The sequence below is a fragment of the Mya arenaria genome, chromosome 6 (genome assembly GCF_026914265.1).
Source record: "Mya arenaria isolate MELC-2E11 chromosome 6, ASM2691426v1".
Lineage (NCBI taxonomy): Eukaryota > Metazoa > Mollusca > Bivalvia > Myida > Myidae > Mya > Mya arenaria.
The window spans coordinates 28219261-28242132 of NC_069127.1; the positions used below are offsets into that span (position 1 = coordinate 28219261).

At 33.5% G+C, this 22872-nt stretch overlaps 1 protein-coding gene across 6 annotated transcripts; it reads left to right on the forward strand.

Annotated features, from left to right (window-relative positions):
- Positions 1-93: 93 nt before the first annotated feature.
- On the forward strand, positions 94-20027 carry LOC128237310 (uncharacterized). 6 transcript variants are annotated; one of them, XR_008261566.1, is made up of 10 exons: positions 94-131; positions 4403-4617; positions 5988-6214; positions 6729-6791; positions 7494-7556; positions 7964-8069; positions 12677-12770; positions 14123-14221; positions 15096-15175; positions 15565-20027. XR_008261566.1 is itself a non-coding variant. In XM_052952708.1 (7 exons), the coding sequence occupies exons 3-7, from the start codon at positions 6134-6136 to the stop codon at positions 12388-12390; spliced, it is 432 nt and encodes a 143-aa protein (XP_052808668.1). In that variant the 5' UTR covers positions 94-131; positions 4403-4617; positions 5988-6133; the 3' UTR covers positions 12391-12670. The 6 variants fall into 6 exon arrangements, 2 of the variants coding, with proteins under 2 accessions (XP_052808668.1, XP_052808669.1); XR_008261565.1 differs by lacking the exon at positions 15096-15175; XR_008261568.1 differs by lacking the exon at positions 15096-15175 and having other exon boundaries at positions 12711-12770.
- Positions 20028-22872: the final 2845 nt, after the last annotated feature.

A 22872-nucleotide genomic window follows, 5' to 3' on the forward strand; every position in this document is an offset into this window, starting at 1 on the left:
TAATTGTGTACGTATTTCGGTAATTTAGCGTCTTTCGGTAAGTCCAGTATCCGTTCTATTACAGTTGCCTCCCTTGTTCATAAAGTTGCCACTGTTCCATAAAAACTAGTTGTTAATTCCTGCGTCTTGAGGTATACATCATTTTGATGTAGAATACAATTTATGAAAAAAATGAAACTAAATTATGGATATGTTTCATAATTCATATTTAAATCATAACTAAAGTAATGTTAGTCTTCAGCAATGTTTGTGTAATAATTAAATAATTTGGAAATGACAAATTGTTACAAATTTACTGTTTTGAGAGAACCCCTCAGACTCATTGCATAAACAAAATGGCGATCCGCTACTGGGTTATTACCCACACTTCACTATTATCGCCTAATTCAAACAATGCATTGATGAAAGAAAATAATGTTAGGCATTTCTAAGAGGTTATATATTAGCCTTTCATAAAATGTGTAAATTGTTTACTTACACATTGTAGTTGGACGAAAAGTTCTCGGAAAAAGCACATGTTGCAATCAAAACAAGGCTGGAACAACTGGGTCATGTAAACAGTTGCATCAATCGTTTGTGTGATACAGATTATTTTGAAGTCCGATAAAAATAATATTTATTGTGATTTTCATTTATACTTTTAAGTGCATAATTGCCAAATTTCATAAAAGAATATAATTAAATAAATTTGATAGCCTGTCCAACAAGAGAGTGATCCGCTAATGGTTGTGATCCGTTATGGGTAACTTGAATGTATCTGTTTATTGGCGGTGTGAAACTTTCAGAGTATTAAAGATTTGACAGTTAACAACGATCAAGTTAACAGCACAGGCGGCAGTTGCTTTGACGTGATCACACCCCCTCCTTGAAAAATGGTCAATTTTTTGTATCAATACCAAAATTAATTGGAACATGATAGTCTATTGCAAAACCCTAAATATCAACCAAAAATTCAAAGATTTTTTTTCCACTAAAATACTAATATTCTTATCAAAGGTTGACAAGATAAGACTGGCATGGACGATGGTGTTTTGTATTTAAAGCTTGTAACTACCCTTCTCAAAAAAGTGCGGAAAACGCGCGTTTGGCACTGCGTTTTAAGCGTATTTTTCTTACCGAGTGCGTAAAAAGTGAATAAAATTGAACAGAAAAGCTTAAGCGTATTTTTTCTGCGCTTTCTGACCACCAGTAAGTGCGTTTTAAGTGCGTCTTTTAACAAAAAATAATACACTTAAAACGAACTTACACAAAAAATGCACTAAGTGTGTTTAAACCGCGTTTTTTGGATAAAATGCGCACTTGAGTGTGTCTTTTCTGAAAGTGCGTTTTTTACCTCCAAAAAGCGCAGTTAAAACGCACTTAAGTGCGTTTTTTTAGAAAGAATACGCACTTCTTGAAAGTGCGTTTTTAGTTCGCTTTTTGGAGGTAAAAACGCACTTCTAGAAAAGACGCACTCAACTGCGTTTTAAGTGCGCATTTTTGGGTTAAAAACGCAGTTAAACGCACTTCAGTAAAGAAGTGCGTTTTGATCCCTAAAAAATGCGCTTAAAACGCACTTCCATTTTTACTGATTAAAAGTGAATCTTTTGCACCCAAATTTAAAAAAAAAAAATGCGTTAAAAGTGCATTTTTTCTGCATTAAAAGAGCATTTTTCTGTGTTAAAAAAGAGCACAAATTCACTCAGGTGCATTTTACCTGCATTAAAAGTGTCCATTTTTGCAAAAATAAAAAATGGACACTTTTAATATATTATTTTTATATATATATATAAATATATCGAACCATCAAAAATAGAACACATTTGAATAAATAAATACTGATTTTGTTTCATTTAAATTTCCTAAATATGAGTTTGTGTTACATATATAAAAAAATATCTCATAATTAATTTAACATGACACCTTGTAACTGGACATAATGTATTTACAGTCAGACAAACAAGTACATATTTGTAAAATTTAGCAATAATAAAATAACCTTTTACTCAGTGGCAAAAATAATTGATAGAAAATCATGAAACTGTAAGCTACAAATTGGAAAATGACAGTCTCAAGAATCTTTTGTTATATTTTTGTCAAATCTAGAGATTCTGACAGCTCTGGAATAAAACAGGGTATCATATTTTAAATAAGTAATGACTTTATTAGTACTTAAATTGATTGACCCAATTTGGCCAGTTTCCAATAACTGGTAAGCCATGTGGAAGATGACAGTTTTATGACCCCTCCAAAAACCAACACTGTAATCATTTGTATAACTTTAAAGGTGCTAGTGTGTATATTTATGGAAACATGGCAATTTCTGCTTAATATGTTAATATTATATTAACATATATAAGGATAAAAACAAGTGCATCTTCATAGAGTTTTAAAACTACATCTACTATCTGGGACCAATAATCCTACTTTCAGCTACTATCTACACCAGCATTGTTATTTATTAAAATATGTGCACTAGATTGAAAGTTGACAAACAAAAGTCCCACAAGTAGTCAAGTGTCATAACAGTGAAATTAACAACTGAAATAAAGAATACATACCATGACCTGAGTGCTTTCACATGTCAGTTTATCACAAGTCATCCAATAGTGGTATTGTCATGTTTCTAATCATAGTTCATATTCACCTGATCTAATGATCATTATTTTATTTCACTAATCCCTTTGATATTAATTTGTTTTAATTGGTGCAAATCCATTTATTAATTAAAACATCATCAATATTCTTTTAATGAAATCCCAACAAAATGGCTACCAGTAGCTTTGATTTGAAATTGGCTCCCTAAATGCTGAGATTTAATTGGTCCTTGGTACAATCAGATAAGATCAGGCTTATCATGCATGTTGTAAAATTGGAAAGGAAATGACAAAGAATTTGGTAGTCATTACAAGAAACTTAAGGAATAATAATTCTATAAATATTTTAATTACATGCAATTGATTCTTGCCTATAAGTAAAATGTGTTCTTTTGATTACACAATAAATAAGAAATTATAATATATTTTTTATTTTTAAAATAATCTTTCTTTTTATTTCATTATTTTATTTTTTTATTTTGAAGGTATATTGATCAATAATAAAATGCTTATTTACTGGTTGATTTATTCATTCATTCATATTCTTGTATTTATGTGTGTATTTCATAAATGTTATTTTCAGAAGGGCATGATTCACATTAATATTAAAAAAGTAAAAAGATTCACTTCTTAACAAAAAGACGCACTTAAAACGCACTTACTGGTGGTCAGAAAAATATCAAAATAAAAGACGCACTTAAAACGCACTTATTGGTGGTAAAAAAAGAAACAAAATAAAAGACGCACTTTTCCCTTAAAAGATCCACTTAAAACGCACTCTGCTGAAAACAAAAACCTAAAAGATTCACTTTTAACGCACTTCTGTATAAAAAGCGCACTTATTGACAGAAAAAATACACTTAAACACACTTCTGTTAGAAAAGACGCACTTATTCACACAAAAACGCACTTCAGTTAACAAAAGACGCAGAAAAAATACACTTATTTAGAAAAGATACACTTATTACACAGTTATTCATAAAAATACGCAGAATAAATACACTTTTTCAGAAAAATGCAGGAAAAATACACTTTTTAGTGCAGTTTAAGCGCGTTTTGGTAAAAAGTGTATTTTTTTTTGAGAAGGGTAACTTCTTTTTTAACCAATTGTCTCAAAACATTCTTCTCAGAATATGAACAACTTCAATACAAATTGTGCAGTGTTGCTCAATACTCCAAAACTTGTTTTACCTACCTGTAGTCAACTTGAAGAAATCTTGGTGGAATGTTATTTAGGTATTGATGTTATGCACCCGGGGTTCTGTTTCTACTGCACTTTGTAAAACATGTGAGTTTCAATATATGGCCCTTGAATTAACAATAATTGGCATATGTGCATTTGTGTTGCTCATAACTAAGAAAATATATAACTAACATTCAAGAAACCTTCAGAGAATGTGAATGGGGAAATGAAATTTTGCATGAATGGTTTCCTTAACTGCTGCACTTTGTTAAACCAGTGTTATTGCCCTTGAGTTCATAAATATTGCATTTCCTGACATGTGTTGCTCAAAACTCCAAAACTGTATTACATAGAGTCATGAAACCTTAGGGAAATGTCAATGGGGAGATGAAATTGTGCACCTAGGGTTTTGTTTCCCACTGCACAGTAAAACCAGAGAAATGGCCCTTGTCTTCAAATTTCCATTAACTGTATGCTGACATTGAATATTGTTTACATTATTGTGGCATCAACATGATGTTATAACTATAATTAAGGTAGTCTAAAAATGTACTATATAGTTTTGACACTGACAGGTATCATAATGTAATACTAAACTGTTTCCATAATCCTGAAAATATTTGGATTCAGAAATACTATTCAGATTGCAGTTGTCCCCAGAGAGACAGCTCCTAGAGGAGAGAATGTTCTGTGCTCAATTTTGCCGAGGGCGCTGACTTCAGTGAACGAAACTTCTTAATCTCCAAAATGACAGGAGCATGCCAGCATCGGGGGATATGTGCCAACCAAGCCCTGCAAGATGTTGCGTTACATGTACTCTATGTATGTAAAGTGTTACAGTACTACTGCTCAACAGAGGTAAAATACCCCCACCACTCCAAAACAAACCAAAAACATATTGCAGTAATGCACCAGTCAATTGTAACCACGGTCCCCCCGGTCCCTGGGTATACTGGGAATAGCTGGGGAAATGGGCCGTGTTTTTACCTTCCAGGTGGCCCCGCAGTGCTGGGTAAATGCGGTGGTGTTGTCTTCACGCCAAAGATAGCGGAGTCTGGGCCTTACTTAGGGTCCTTGGGGTGCGGGGGCATTTGGCGGGGATCTTACCCGCGCATGGCTGGACCGAAAATCAAATTCCCCGCTATTCTCCAGACCTGGGGGGCTGTGGTTTACAATTGACTGGTGCATGAATAATTTAAAATTTAAAGCCTTCTGTTTGGACCTTTCATTTCATGTTTCTGACCTACAAGCCCAATGCCATTAAATCCCAGCCAGCAAAGTGATATCAGATATATTCCGTTTATGGTTTGATTTTCTGCATATTATTTCTGATATCTGCCCTCTATATGTTTTCTTAACATTGAATATGCATGGAAACAATTTGGTGGCGTTGCTACAAGCAGTGCCATGATTTCATAAAAGTTCTGACAATAATGAGAATTTTGTGTCAACACCTATATACACTTAAAATCTAGTTTTTGATATTCAATAAAAGTGATATTCCAATATTTGATTTCAATCGGAAATTGATTGGTTGGGGCCGAAATCTGCAACAATTGATTGAATTAAGTCATAATCGATCATCGATTCAACTGATGAGTTGCCTTTCTTCTTTTTCTCATGTTATTTGCGTTCAGTTAATTTCCACCAATTTTCTCCTTTAAATTCATTTATACAGTTTAAAGTGTTCAGGTGTTATTGTTAACAATCTGGCTGAAAGCAACAACAACAAAAACACTTAATAACTTCAAACATACACATTTTTAAGGATTATGAGTTACTGTAAAAAAAATGAGGTATTGTCAAAAACTGGTAGCACTATCAATAATTGGTTAGGCGAGTGGATCATTAGTCAAACTAGTACCGATTTCCAACACTATTCAATACCATTTTTTGCGGCCTTTTCAAATCCGGAACAGGTAATTCTGACGTTGTTTAGAAACTTGTTATGTATTTGAAATGATTGAACATGTATTCCAATTCTTTCAGACATTAATTTGTATTGATTGTGCATTTATTTATTTCATGAGCTGAATAATACTTAAAAGTATCATGAGACTGGGTTCACATATAAATCATGGCCTATTAATTATCATATGAAGTTTGCCCCACCTGCTTTAATGGCATGTTGAGTGAATATTTGTCTTAGTCAACAGAGATAAAAGCAGTAATTTTCATTTCCTCTGGTGCATACTGTCTAACATTTCTCTTCATTGTTTAAAATGTAGGTTCTGGCTGTGGATGGACTGCACCTCAACAGACATTGAGCAAGACGGTGACCGTACCTGCAAGATCTGAGTGATGATTGGTTGTACGGATTGTTGATGGTGATCACATTCAGAGTGATGAAGAAGAGTGGCCAGAGTTACAAGAGATGGAGCCCGTCGTCAGAGATGATGTCAGCCTACCACCAGTGCAGTCTTTGGAACGGCTGTCTTATGCCACTGTGCAGCAGGTCAATAAAGCTTATATTTTTGTATATTTGCTGTATGCTTTTTCCTTTTATATAATACTATTGTGATGATAATTTAAGTTTGTATGATATTATAGCTCAAAGACAATACAGTATGAAAATGATTAAGGCGATTTTCTATCATAATGATTTTTCACAATGCTTCAGACTTCATATTTAATCCTTCAATAAATAATAACTGTGAAATTAATTTACATCAGTTACATGTAAATGCAGTAACAGCTTTGGAGAAAAACCATTCAGCACTGATCAGGTGATTGAATATGCTCAGAGATATTTCAAACTATTCTAAGTCATTGTTAAGAAGAAATTATTTACATCGATCATTGACTTTCATCTCTCTGTTTTGGTTTTCAGTGTTGTAGAATTATGTACCGTTGTATAAAGCTTAGTAATATATCTGAATATGATATTCGTACTAATTCGTCTAAAGTAATAGTCTTATAGTAATTTCAAAAATTTATATAATATGGTATTTTTAATAATTCTTAACCAGGCACAACATAGACTTGAAACCCCAAAGAAGATGAAGGTCAAGCGACAGAAACAGAAAGACAAGGTTGTCATACTTTATTCATTATTTACATTTAAATCACAAACACACACACATGCACGAATGTACACATACTCACTGTGTAAACAGTACTTATTGAGTATTTTTATTGTATCTCAATCAAACTTATATGGTTGTTAAATATTGATGTTGATGAGAGCTTCGTTCTTTTAAAGTAAGCAGCCCGCTCTGCCCATGCACGACTGGATTTTGATTCTTTAAAATTGACAAAATTGCTATAATACAGCTTGTTCACACCAGAGAGCCTCCACGTAAAATCTAATGTGTACTAAATTTATGCAGTGTTATATATTGACTTTATGACGATACCTTTCAAAAACCTGCCAGAGCTGCCCATGCATGACTGGGTTATTGTTGCTTGAAATTGACAAAATTGCTATAATTCAGATAGTGCAGAGCATCCAGTTTTGTTTGATCTACTCTAAACTTGGACAGTTGTTAGATATCCATGAGGCCACGGTTCCTTTGGAAAAACAGCCAGGTCTGCCCATGCACGACTGGATTATGGCCCTTGAAATTGGCAACATTTCTGAAATTAATATAGCCTCCCTTTTAACATGGCATTTTATATGGTACAAGACTGTAATGGCGGCGCCTATGAACTAGAGCATAGCCTCGTGGACCTCTTGTTAAAATGTTTGAACTTTTCCTGTGAACATCATTTAAATGTTTTCAAACTTTCAACAGAATATGGATACTACCAAAAAGATGTTATTGTTGGCTAATGGTGCTGAGCAGAACCTAGGACTGGTAAAAAATATTCCCTTTCTATATTAATACTTCAGGACAACAGTTTAAGTGGCAATATAATTTCTAATAATAGGTTTTTATCATAACCTTGGTTGATATTCAATCCAAACAAAATGCTGAGAACTTCTGTCCAAATAATGTTGTTTTTTGTCATAAATCATAAGAAATCAATTATGTTAAGAAGTGGAATTTGCATCGATTTGATGGTTTTAATTTGAAAGATTTACTAAACATATAAGTGAAATATGATAAAAATACCTTATGTTGTGAGAATCTAGTGGAGGTTTTCATATTATTTATTATCTTGACAATTTTATACTATTCATCACAGACCTATAAACCATATGGTTTATTGGCCCATGACTTTATCAAAATATGTTTTTTTAACTAACATTTATATTTATTAGACTATGAGTAGAGGAATCTTCAACCGCATTGAGGATTGGTTGGAAACACTGCCAGAGGGTCAAGTCAACTCCATGCAACAACTGATTAGCTCTCCTGCCATATTTGGTAAACACTTAAAGTTAATGTATGAATATGAGTTTTTAAAGATATGCATTATATATATATATATATATATATATATATATATATGTATATAACATATTGAATGATTTTCTTATCTTCTATTTCATAATATGAATGAATCACATGAGTCAATAAGTATAATTTTAAATGGTTCATAAGGTTTTTTATTTCTGAAAAATAAAAATAAACACCGTCAATAACTCTTAATTTTGCATAGTTTGGGAAATGAAATGATTCGCGTCAGGAGAAAACCTGCTTTAATGACATTTTTTAAGAATTTTTTTTTTTACATATTTGGAACAAGTAATTATTTATGAGCTTAACCATATGAGTTTTATTTATATGCGCCTATTTTTTCTTACACAAAAACGCATTCAAATGAGCCAACCGTATAACATTGTTCTGAACGTTCTCTGTTCTACAACGTCACGTTTACGGCGTTAGATGTTCGGATTCTTTTCTTTTAATCAGGCAGAAAAAACAAATTAAAATGTTGATCATTCATTTCATTACTATCGTAAAAGAATTGCACATTCAGTTGAAGTTCGATACATGTCAGTATGACGTCACTTGGGTTGCTAGGCAAATGTAGTTTTTACTAAAGTGTAGTATTCCAACAGGATGCGCAGTTTTATAGTGTTTAATTTTAAAATAAATCAAACAAGATTCACAAGCAATATTCTTTAATTTACAACAAAAGATTGAGATCACAGGTGACTGTCAATATAATATAATATTACATTTGACACCAAAGTACAAGCATATATCTTAACATGAACGTTATATAATAATCATGTATGTGGTGTACCTACAATTATTTCGCAGTTAATTTTCTATCAATATTTTTCATGTAATGCGTGTCTTCAAAAGCATTGTTTAACGACTATGGATCATTCAACAACACATGTATATATGGAACAGTGTAAAAACCAAGAATATTTTTTTATCATAAAACAGATGGAATAACTTAATTGATAAATATTCCAGTGTCTCTTATAATCTGACCACTGCATATTACATGAACGTCTTTTAAGATGCAAACCCCGCGCAAAACTGTTCCCGCTTCTCTTCGGACACGTGTTTGCTGACACTCCGACGGAGATATTCCTTCCTGTTCAAGCTAAGACCAGCCGCTTGAACCGGTTTCGGCCTGGTGTCCACTAAAAACCTGAAGGAGCGGTCCTTAAGGAGGTTGATATGTGTTTCTTCGCCACCCCTTTTTTCCATTACAATCACGATGCCTGGCAGACTGGCTGTGAACCTGAAATGTTGGTATTTCCTGAAAAAGAATTAACTTAATAATACTTGAATAATTTGGTCTGTTATTAGGTAAAACGGGTCTCCATCGAAAATGCAATTCCTGTTATATAATATGGATCTACGCAGAAAAATATTTTAATATATTAAAAATAAATGTACAATACAGTAAACCTAAACTCAATATTATCGTAACACACAAATATTTACCATATTCCTACAAATGACTTGAAATGCCTGGATAGGAACGATTTCCAATCTCTCCAGATCCACTGCGGGTAGCGCACCGATACGTTGGTCACAGACGACCGGTCAACCACTCCTGCCAGCTCGTCAAGCGTCTCTGTATCATGACGTCTGTATGCCTTCTTCAGAGTCGCAAAGCCACTGTCCACATGGCACCTGGCATGGCCTGCAAAATATTTAATTTATTTCCTGACTTTTAAACTAAAGCAAATGGAGAACTTAACTCGAAATTTCGTATGTATGTTGTTAAGGTTTTGATATGAAATAACGTAGCTGGTATTTGCATCAATAATTCGATCCCTGTCTGCTGCCCGGTCATAACACGCCATAGGAAGTAGCCAGTGACGTACATATTTTTATTTTGCCTTGCAACAAGAAAACATTATGACATGATTTTCATGAAAAAATATTTCTTTATCACGCATGAAATACGATACATAATTATATAAGTTTTTTTATGTTTTAATGTACATTACATAACATGAAGTTATTTTACCAAATAACTAAATTCATTCGAAATTAGCAATAAAAAGTATTACCCGGACAATTGTCGGCATGAATAGTGAACGTTTCGCCCGGGACACAGTGAGACTCGAGCGCATAGTCTATCATGGATAGTACGGCGTTGGGTCCATGTGTTTCCTTCCCTTCTTTTCCCATGGCTTCAGCTTCATCAATTAAGAAATTGAGCTGTTTCCCCGCGCTGAATCTGAATTTTCTCGCATGTTGCGCACACGTCATCTCTTGGCTTTGCTATTTTAATATGGGGGACGCATGATGACCAGATTGTTTTAAATGCAGACAGTTTCACTTGCCGCACATTCTTCTCCGTGCAAATACTACAATAGTCTTTATGGAGAAGCAGCTTCGTGGCATTGGATGGCAAAAACACAGTAGGCAGGTTGTCACGGCCGCGTGGTGCTGCTGGATACGGGATACCCTTTTCTTCAGTCTGATTCAATATGAATTGCACGACGCGCTGGACATCATCAAAATTAAGTGCGTGCTTCGGACGCCGCCCTGTATTTCCATGTACTCGTGGTCCAGTGCTGGTGTCGTTCATGTGCTGGATAATATTATTTAGCGTTGTCCGCTTCACATCATATAATAACTGGAATGTTTGCCTGCACACAGCAATGCCATTAACATGGAACTTTGTTCTGGCACGCACCCGTTTTTTGCCTCGTTTCGTTTTTACAGAATCATACTTCTCGGCACTAAGAACGCCCATAAGAAATAGTTCCTTTTCTTCTTTTGATTTCTCCTTACTTTCGAGAACAATGTTATAAGCCTCATCAAGTGTAAAGTTAGACTGACATTGTTTTTTGCATCCGCAGTCTTCCATGAAGCGTTTTGTGTTTAAATAGTCTTGGCAATCTGAATCATATGTACACTCGTCGCTGCTTTCACCACTCTCTGAATTTAGTGATAAAACCATTTCACGCATTCTTGTTTGTACAAGTGGCCCTGTCTCTGCGTTATCCGGCGGCTCACATAGATCTTGATCATCTTCTTCTAACTCCTGAGATCCATGTGGTGTTCTCCCAAAGTGCTCCGAAAGGATACTTTCAAGCTCCTGGAAAATATTAGTTTTACACTCGTTCAATTGAGGTTTAATGCTATGAAATTATTATTGAACAAATTTGAATGCACAATTTATAAACTTCTTTGTATTTTAGTAGAAAAAAATGCTTACTTATACTTTTGTATCTCTTTCCATTTTTATAAAATTTTGTGCGAAAAAAAAATCAAATAAGAAACTGCCGGGGTTGAACCCGTAGCGTATGGATTAGTAGTCCAACGCTCTCCTAATTAAGCTAGACGGGCTTTGTGATACATGAAAAAATAGACATTATACAAATATTTTCTCCTTTTGTCACATCGTTTTTTTTCACATGATTTTTTTTTTCATTTCATGTTTCTTATCCTTTTCTATATCATTTATAATAACTATGCAATGCTTGTAAGTTCGATATATATAGTTTACTATAACTCATATTGGCTACATGTGACAAGTTTATGATAAACATTAAAGCTTTTTAGAAATCAAATAAAGCATTGTTTTTTTTATAATATTTACATATTGTATAATAACTACGGAATGTCACTTAAAACTTATTAATCGGTTTTATCTTCTTGTAGATGTTAAATCAATAGGCTTTTAATTGCCTTAAATCTAAAAAAAACGCATGATTAATATTTGTTATTAGTTTAACCTGTCCGGAATTTCACCAAAAATATAACTGATTGAAGCAGTAAAAGATATATACGGAAAGAGAAAAGATTTAGCTCTAATTCCTCCTCCATTTTGCTTCTTTCTTCTTTTGTTAACACTGGTAAACAACAAACACACAATGTGTGACACATAACCTTCAACACCGGATATCAGGTAAATACTCTGACGTCATTTCAACCAGGTTTTCCGATGACGCACTCGATGTCATTAAGGCAGGTTTTCTCATGACGCGATACAAATATGTTCAGGCTTTCAAGTGCGGTGAACAATAATAAAAGAGTAAGGATAAAAGTAGGAGGATTTTTTCGAAAAAATAGAGTAAAATATGAATATTAAGAGCAAAAAAAAGGGAAAGTAGGGCTCTTTTCTTACCTTTTTGGATGCAAATAAATGACTACTAAAACTATTCATCAATTGTGATGTACATGTAGTTATCTTTGCATAGAAACCAGTGCTTCAAGAGGGATTCAACCACAGGATGAGGAGATGAACCTAGAATTGGTGTCTCTGGTTTGTCAGCATTTGCCACTCATTCACATCATAGTACCCCTCTTGCAGCACTGAAGACCTTCTGCATCAAACTAATCCTTCAATATACTAGAAATGGCTTCTTATTAAAATCAAGATTTAGAAACTCAATCAATTCATTTACGGTAGTTTAAACTTTCTATTATTTCTCGAAATATTTTTACAAAAAAGTAGGGATAGAAAAGGTAGGGAAAAGTAGGAGCCTGACAAAAAAGTAGGGAAAAGTAGGAAAAGAAGGGCCCGCTTGAAAGCCTGTATGTTCATATTTTTTAAGACAATTAAAAATAAATGCTTGAAGGGAATAGAAATTAATCAATTTCAGAGAGCAGAGTTGAATATCCCACTCTTCAATTCAGATTCCTGTGAGCTTCTGGACCATATCCTGTAGCTGACCTGATTTACATTAAAGGGTAAAAGTAAGTACATAATAACTTGCTGTCAGAAAAGAAAGACACTTTTAAATAAGCTACTTTGGTGTTAAAAACAGGTCCATGTGCAAGAATACTTTAAAGGGGGTAATGATCAAGGATGTTCTTCCCCGACGGCCCACTCTGATTCTGTTTTCATAAATGATAAAGAAATAAGACACGACTTTGTTTATACAGAAATATCAGAATCAATATTAAACTTTTGGCTTTAATCAGTTTTCAAACACAGCACTGATGATGTTGTTGTCCATTATGATCACTACATTGAATTATGGGGTTTTAAAGGGATTTTTGAACACAGGTGTGGACTAAATGAGCAATATACTATCATACATAGTGTATTGACATCTGAAGATACCGGGGTATTACGAAAATGAATTTGATGAATAACGTTCTGGCCTGGTATTCATGAAAGATCTTTATGAAGTCATTTCTTAACTTAAGTCAACTTCCAAATGTTTTCATAGTCAAATTTTTGGAAAGCGCAAGTTTTTTTAACTTGAAAGTATGTATCAAATCAATAATAATAAAGTATTTCAGATGTTATAAAGGTATATCATATGAGAAGTGAGATACTTATCTTAAGAAATTGACTTAAGTTAGGAAATGACTTAAGATGCTTTATGAATACCGCCCCTGGTCAATAATTCAAAGGTCTGTGAAAAGTATTTTACTTTGAATTGCAGAATTACCCATTTTGCCATCTTCTGTGGAAATGTGTCTAATTTGTCATACTGTTTATCTCATTCCATATAAAAAAAAACTGGTTAATTAGTCAATGAAAACAAGAAATTTATCAGCAATTCTTTTTCTGTAGGTACTATAAGAAAAACACATAGACTTTTGTCACAATAGGTCACTCTCTCTTTCTTTTCCACATTCAAGATGCATTCCAGATGCAACACCGTCACAGGTTTTGGGTACTGTTCAACAGCAATCAGTATTTGTAAATTGCATGACAGGTGGTATTAGGGGACAATATAAGCATTTACTTGTGTTTGAAGTTAAAACTAGGTTTGATTCATATTTGTAAAAGAATACTTAATGTTTCACACCCTCATCTCACTTTTCTTGGAAGGAAATATTGATACGATAACTTGTTCCCCTTTTATAAGGATTTTTTCCCCCGAGTCTGTTGAAATAAATTCAGGAGAAACTTCAGTCTTCCTGAAACTGGGCATGAGCCAGCTCCCTTAAAGGCCAGAAGAGGGTTCCGATTAGAGACAGTGTCAGCAAATACAAAATTATCTTTTTAATGTTCTTGATTGTAATTTATTGGAAAATGAAAGTATGGTGTAAGATATCCAGGCAGCTAATAGGGTTATATGCATACATTGCAGGTTTTTGAAAGAGATGGTTGTTTCATTTCTCCTAGAAAAAGGCAACCCAATGGAAAATGATGGGCGAAACATCTTTGTTCAAAAAGGATTACGATAAATGTAAGTAACTCGCTAGTTGAAATGTACTAAGGTAAGGACTTGTGGAAGTATTATGATTTAGCTGGTGAGGACAGCTTGCCAGTTATGGTAAGGTTAGCTTATAATTAAAGTAATGGAACCTACATAGTGACTTGTAACAGTGACCTGTGCAAGGCTGGAAAAGGTCATCAGAAATATGTTGGCAAGGTTTGTGAACATCTTTCTGTTTTGAAATAACAATCAGAGCTGGCGTCTTTTGAAATAACAATCAGAGCTGGCGTCATGTTAGTTGGATTAACCATGATCCTTTATATGCTGGTAAGGGAGAATGTTCAGACTGGTTCAAATAACTCTAGTTGCAGATTTTGCTGATAGTGGTCATGAAATTGAAATGTTATAAGAAAGTTTTTAGTTTAAACTTATTTATTTTACAACAATAGTGAAGAAAGTTACATAAAATTACACAAATTCACTCTCGTTGGAACAATGCTGCGTGAGTGTAGTCTCAGGATTTGAGGGAAACTGGAGAATGCAGAGAAAACTTAGTGACCACCCAACAAACTCACATACATTCAAGCCGGGAATCAAACTCGTATCGTCCTGATGGGAATCCAGTCCACTAACTGGACAACCTAAAAGGTTAGATGTTGAAATTTGTTCTAGTATTAGTGGTAGTTGTAGTAGTATTATTAGTTTACAATATTTAAGAGAAGAAACAGGACATTGGAATTATTCTTTAAGGTGCATCGATCTTAGTGAGGAGATGGAGAACAGGTAAACAGAAGGAATGCTGACTATGATGATGATGCTTATGAGTTTAGTGCTGCAACAAGCTTTTCATCAAGGTAAGGGTCTAAGCCGGAAACAAGTACTTTGTTTTTATGGTTTCATACAGACTGTGGTCACTGCTATGGCTTCAATATGACAAGGACAGAAGGAAGAAAAGACCCAACAGCCTCACTGTATTCACAACTGGTAAAAACTCCTGATGTATTTTATAACTGAGCATGTAATCTTCATTTTTTTTTTTAAATCGTGAGATTGGTTACTTCAGAAATTAAGATTTTTTATGACATCTTTCATTGGCCCACAAGCGCTCTGTTACATTCCGGTCATCAAGGCTTCATGGCTTTAAAGTGACACTCTTATTCAAATTCAATTTGATAGATTTATTCAGTGAATAAAAAAATCAGCGCATCTGGATGAGTCTATGTCATTTTTACTTCTATCTATTTACAGTAATTCTTTCGTGAGTGGAATAAATGATGCTAGTTTACCAGAAAAAGTTGCAGGTTATTTTAGCAGGTCAAGTAATGTGAATATATGATGTTTCTAGAACAGTGTTTTAACTCAATCCTCTTCAGGTGAGCAGCACGATGAAAGGAAGAAGGATCAACCAAACCAGAGTCTACAAACTGTTCTAGTTCATCTTTTTCACTGGACATTTTTTTTATAAAAAATCTTGAAAATGTCTAACGAATCTAAGTGATAACAATTGTCAAAGAACTATAAACAAATGTGGAATGTTAAAAAAAAATTGTAAAAAAGAACATTTTGATGTTAACAGTGACTATAAATTACATCCAGTTTCTGAATTTAGAGTTTTTATATATTTGTGTTGTAACTACAACTTAATAGTCAAATCATTGAAAGCTGAGATTGCATCTGTATTTTATTGCACAATATTTGTCCTTGAAAGAACCTTTGAGTATAAATATATATGAACATTATTAGCTCAATGCATATTTCAAACTGCATGTGCATGTACTAGCAATTGTTAAGGTTATACATCATATCTTTAGCCTGCTTACTTTGTATAAAATAGTCTGTTATAATATTGATATTGTTGTAAGGCTAGAATTTCACAAGTTTGAAAAGACTTTTTTTTTAAACAGTACATAGACAATGTTTATATAATGTTGAGGGTATTTTAAGATTAGATAAATGCTGCACAAGTATGTCATTCAAATAATTGTATTCTTGATTTAATTGAAAGAATACCATTTTTAGCTCAGAAAAAAATTACAACCTATTGTCGTGGCTTGATTGTTGTCGTTGCTAGAGGTGTTGGTTAAGTTTTGCGTTTAAGTCACTTACATGGAAATCTATCAAAGCTATCACTTTGAAACTTTGGGAACTTGTTCATTTAATACCCTTCTTCACATTGTACCCTAAAGATGCTGAGCCTCACCTGTTTTTATGGGTAAAAATCTTGAATTTTAATGGATTTTGGTTGATTTTAAGAATTGGACATAGCTTCTTCTATTTTTGTTGGATGGATTTCGTTTTTTTTTTCACAGACAATAAATGGATAATGCCTTCAATATATCAAACAGGTTTTTGATTCACCTATTTGGGATAAGGGGAGGGTGCGTTGTATTTTAGGACTTTATAATTTTTAGTTAGTCTGATTTTTTAAGATTCATGTTTGGGTTACTAACAAGCAAACTATCAAAGCTATCACTTTCAAACTTTGGAATACCTGTTCACTATCAAATGTACAATATCTTACATGAAATAAATAAACCGTAAAAGGATAAAATCAGACGAGCATTCAGCACCCGCAGGCAGTGCTCTTGTTATACATTACCAACACAAAGTCCTTTTACACTGGTGTATTGTTTTGTTACAATTTTAAAAGGGAAGTACAACATTTCAATTTACTATGTGTTTGAATTGCGAAGAAGACCTTTTTTGCCATTATTTGCCTTAAGACATAGTTAGTGATAACATATAACCAGTTGATTTCCTTCTTATACAATGTTAAGAATGGTATGATATTTTCAGGGTTTAAAGTGTCCTGTCACATCACATGTGATTGTAAAGGGACTTGGTGTGTGGCACTGTAGTTAAAATGACTTTGTAAAGGAGAAAACAGTTGGCTGTAAGGGAATGGAGGAGGCCAATACATTAGAACTAGTTCATTCTCAAATTATAGCATACAAACAAGTGTACTTTATTGATTTGCAATGTTTTTTTAAAATGTTGGTTACGTGAAGAGTTGTTTGTATTTATTTTAAGTTGAATGATAAATGTATCAATTGATTTACAGTCAAAACGTCCCCAGGTCAAAACGTCCTATGGTCAAAACGTCCCCATTTTGGTCAAAACGTCCCCAGTAGCTGGTCAAAACGTCCCCAATTTTTTTTTTTAATTTATACATCAACTTCAATGTTCCTGAAAGATACAATACATTAATACCTTTATCTACATACAGATAAAAAAGATACAATACAATAATACCTTTATGTACATAAAAATAAAAAAGATACAATACAATAATACCTTTATGTACATAAAAATATATTTTTAACGACGTATTTAACCATTAATATACATAACAAAACTATAACTTTTGATTTCATTTAATTTGATCTCATTTACACTTACTTTCACATTATATGAGTAGCCGGCCGTGTCACAGAGGAGGTCGCGCAATTTTCTGGAGCAATTTAACATAAATGATATAACATCCTATAGTTGTTCGAGCGTCGTTATAAAAATAGAAATATAGCTAAATTTGTTAGTATAATTACATTAAATAACAGCAATTCAGGTATAAAAGGAAATAATTTATTGATATCTGCGTACCATGTTCATTTATGGATTAAACTATTATCTCTCAAAACAATAACTTTCTATATACTATCATTGGTACCCTTCCAAGTTCTCCGTATAACGCAATTGAGTTTGTTGATTTTTTTACTCCAAGTATATAGCGAAGAAATTTCACATGAATCATTTCTATGTCGGTAGCTGGATTCATACCCCAGATAAGAACTGAAGAAATTATTAAATATTTTATATAATTTATACAGTGAAAAAGATGCTTGTTGAGCAATCAGTTTTTGAGACTTATTGAAGTTGCCATTTTTAAACAAATTGATTCCCAAGTAATTAAAGGAATTAACAACTTCTATTGGGTTACCATAAATCTGTAAGTCTATATGCGTTGCACTTCCATTTTCAAAAATCATTCCATTAGTCTTTGATACATTTATTTTTAATCCCCACCTGTCGCAGTAATTTTCAACGTCATTTAACATTAATAGTGAATATCACCCAATAATAACCCATCCTTGTCCATGAAAATAGGGTGTGACACAGTCCAAAGGTGTCAAAAGAGACACTATACAATAGTGGCCTTGTAAACACAATGACAGACACGTGCCTTAACAAAAGCAGTTGTAACTCCTAAATAACGTTTAATATAATTTGGTATTAACCAAACATATTGCTTGTAGTTAGCTATCAGATTATCGGTTGTAAAGCGCCTTTAAACGTGTATATGAAAAGGGCGCTATATAAGTTTAGTGAATAATAATAAATAAAAGTGGTCAAATTAACACTGTAATTAAGCATTGAACATGGCCTATGTCCATCGTAACACTGTTCTTTAAAATAGAATTGAGAATACTAACTTTCTTGATGTTTCACTAGATGTTGCATTAGTAGTTCATTTTGTAAAATAATTAAATTTCACATTTAATACATATCATATGCATGTTGTAGTATTGTATTACATAGACATTATAGTAAAGATCCTTTATCTCAAATATCATTACGAAAGATTGCATTACAAAACTAGCTAAAAATAAAAAAAATTACTTCAAATCGAAGTTGAACTCTCTCAAAAACATCGATCTTTCCATAGTCCAAAATTTCAGCTCCATAAAGAGTATATTGGTTTCATAGTTTATCAAAGATTTCAATTTGTAAGTCTATAGTTAAAGAAGGCAATTTGCTTTCCGTAATAAACTGTACATTGCTCTAATGTAGCCTGATTAGCAATATGTACTTAGTATTTTTGAAAAGATCTGGTTCTACTGAAGTATATACCGAGGTATTTATATTCATTAACTATATATCCAAATATACAACAGTGATGAAGGTTTCTCAATCTTCGACAGGTTATCGGATACTCCATTCCTCACAGCTTTCACACTGGATCCCATGCTGATTACGTCGCACGTTGTTCCCACATGCGATGCACGGGAAATGAGACATTGTCAAACACAAATAACTATATTATGTCCAGATATACAACACATTTACAAGATACAATTTATATTTTATCCTTTATAATTTCAATGATAAATCACGTGAATAATACTGTAACGAGTGGTCATAAGTGGTATGACGCCTATCCCAAAGAAGGGATTTATAAGGAACATATTTAACAATTGTCACACTTATTGCAGCAAACTGCTGACATACTTTCCAATTAAAGGCCACGAAACCTAATTATTGCAACAAAATAATTCACACTTCTTTAATTTAATCCAATTACGTACATCAAACACATCGGCTACTTTCATTGAATGATACATAATTATCTATAAGGTACATATTATTTATTACTTATTTTATTAAGGTACATCAAAGAAATTAAAAGAAAAAACAAAGTAAATAAATCGTTTATTTCATATATAATACAAAAAAAGAACAGAGCCTGGTGTGTCGCCCATGATAATGGCCTGATGTGTCGCTCTTGACAATCCACTAGTATGTCCCAATCACATGTTTTGCTGAAATATAAAACATAATTCATTTATTAGTTTTATTTTAACATAATAATACAATAATTCTGGTGGGGACGTTTTGACCAGCTAATGGGGACGTTTTGACTTTTGGTGGGGACGTTTTGACCAAAATGGGGACGTTTTGACCGTAGGACGTTTTAACCTGGGGACGTTTTGACCTGCAACCGTATCAATTTTGTCTGAATGATGAATGTAAGATATATTGACTTGTATCCATGTCACAGTATTGTCATTGTCACAATATTTCTTTTTGTGATCAGGTTTGAATTCTTTGAAAAATAAACACTGACTTTAAAATTCGTCTTCTGCTATTAACACGGTGTATAAGTCTGTTTGCTTTGCTAAGAAAAGAAATACGTATATTGTACATTGCGTGTGTCGTTGTCGACCTTTGCAATAATTTAAAAACGCATTCAAATAGTTTCGGCCAAGGACTATGCACCGGTTCACCAAATAGTTGTAGGCAAACAAACAACAATAACAATATAATACAAACTGATAAGCTTTGGCTATGTATAAAAAAATGCATACATATAATGGTATATTTTGATGGGCAACATACAGACAAAAAAAGAATTCAAACATTGACTGTAAAGCTCAAATTATACATGTACCTCTAACTGTTTATTAAATCAAATCGCATCAAGATGTCTTTAAAAAAGACGGAAAATACTAAAAAAGCATCCTCTTATACTTGATGCGGACCAAATTTTTTTTATGTATTATGGACAGACGAATGCACTTAGAATAAGACAAACATGCCTTTTTACTGAAATGCTATTGATACAAAAAATACCAAAATGAACCAATATAATATATTAAAGTTTAACCAAGACCGAATTCTGACTATCGTTTGAAGTACGTGATGTAGTGCGTTATGTGCAAAGGCGCAAACATTTGCTCCAAAACGGGGAGATCACATAATATTCTCTTGAAATTTGGTAGGTCGGTAGGTTTCGGTGTCCTTGATCCTAAATCATTGCCTAACCACAATTTGGTTCATTTATATACATTTATGTTTGGGTCAACTTTGATGGACTCATTGTCATTAGAACATAAACCATATGATCAAGGGAGTGCAAAACTGCTTTGAACATGTTTTAAGGTCAATATATTACATGACCTTGACCTGATCTGTGACCCTGACCAACTTTCAGGACTTCATCTTTTTTTCCTTTTACTCCACCTTCCAAGAGCATGCTTTTGTCCCAAGAACTCGGCTTTATTTGAGGTCAGTTTAATGTAAAATTATTTATTGTCCAAATAAGGCAATCTAATGGTTCTAAAAGTTGCGGACGGACAGACAGTCTTGATTATATATGGTGGTCTCGGAAAAAAATGTTCGTTTTATATAAAATTTAATACATTAATTACGATTTCCAATGCTATTCATTTAGGTAGTCACATCAAAAGTTATTACACTAGCTGTACATAAAAAGAAGATAATCATGACATTTCATGATGGTGACCTCATTTATACATTTCATTACCATATATATACATAAGTACAGAAATCAGTATGAAAACATGGTGGAACTAATCCTGCTTAAGATAACCTTTTATTATTTTATAACTTAAACATTATCAATATGAAGTTTATAGGGTATTTTGTACTTAATTAAATGTTTTTACCATGTGAACCGGCTTTCAAAATGATGTCAAGATAAATATAAAAAATTCCTGATTCAACATTTCAAAAATAAACCGTATTTTTTTTTTTAAAAAGCTAGATATATGACAGTGGCTTAAAGTAAATCTGATATTGAAGTTCTGTATTTACTACTTCTTGTTTCACTTTTGATCGGGAAGTTTGTCAATTCCCATCATCAAGCGGTAAACACAACTGGTTAATTTTGTAAAAAATTACATTGTGTTACATTTTAAGATAAATTGCTTTGCATGCAAAAATAGGAATTGTATTTGTATCCAACACAATTTCATGATTGCTCCACAGCTGAACACCATAAAAAAATATGAGGGCATGTAAATAGTAGCCTTAATTGATCCTCAGCAAAATTTGACTAGAATATATTTAAACATACAATCTATTCAAGGCAATACATACTTTTTGATCAGGACAGATAGCTCTTGTTTTTAAACGGAAGCTTTTCATTGAACAAGTCCTGAGCTTGGTCATTTAAGTTTTGCCATATTACTTTTGGAACATCAGCTTCATTGGTTTCAATATCGCACCTTTCGTATGAAAAAGGTGTACTTTCAACAGCAGATTTTCATGATACAAGTCCTGAGCTTGGTCTATCATCCAACTTTTTTCCACATTGCCACTGAAAAATTAGTTTCATTGCAGCTGTTATATGAAAAAAGGAGTAGTTTCAATGTTGAACACTTGACCTGCTTCATTCTACAATACTCAAACTCACTAACATTATCCTTCCTCCCATCAATAGGCTGTGTGTGTTAAGAATTTAATATAAATTAACAGATAAAAGTAATAATTTGTCCAAATCTAGCTGTTGTTTAATCGATGCAGATAGATAACCATTGATGTTGGGAGTAAATATTAACCCCTTCCAAAATGGTCACTACCGACACCAACACTATTACAATGGACATTTTATTCTCCCAGGTCACTTCCAACACCGACATGTTCTTCTCCCTGGTCACTACCAACACTGACATGTTCTTCTCCCAGGTCACAACCAACACAGACATGTTCTTCTCCCTGGTCACTACCAACACTGACATGTTCTTCTCCCACGTCACTACCAACACCGACATGTTCTTCTCCCTGGTCACTACCAACACTGACATGTACTTCTCCCAGGTCACAACCAACACAGACATGTTCTTCTCCCAGGTCACTACCAACACTGACATGTTCTTCTCCCAGGTCACTACCAACACTGACATGTTCTTCTCCCAGGTCACTACCAACACTGACATGTTCTTCTCCCTGGTCACTACCAACACTGACATGTTCTTCTCCCAGGTCACCAACACAGACATGTTCTTCTCCCAGGTCACAACCAACACTGACATGTTCTTCTCCCAGGTCACTACCAACACTGACATGTTCTTCTCCCTGGTCACTACCAACACTGACATGTTCTTCTCCCAGGTCACTACCAACACTTGGTCACTACCAACACTGACATGTTCTTCTCCCTG

Bases quoted from the DNA above. Each gene is read 5' to 3' on its own strand.
- LOC128237310 (XM_052952708.1), top strand. From the start codon at position 6,134: ATGGAGCCCGTCGTCAGAGATGATGTCAGCCTACCACCAGTGCAGTCT. The intron at 6,792-7,493 runs GTTGTCATACTT...AACTTTCAACAG, and splicing joins GACAGAAACAGAAAGACAAG to AATATGGATACTACCAAAAA. The intron at 7,557-7,963 runs GTAAAAAATATT...TATATTTATTAG, and splicing joins CTGAGCAGAACCTAGGACTG to ACTATGAGTAGAGGAATCTT.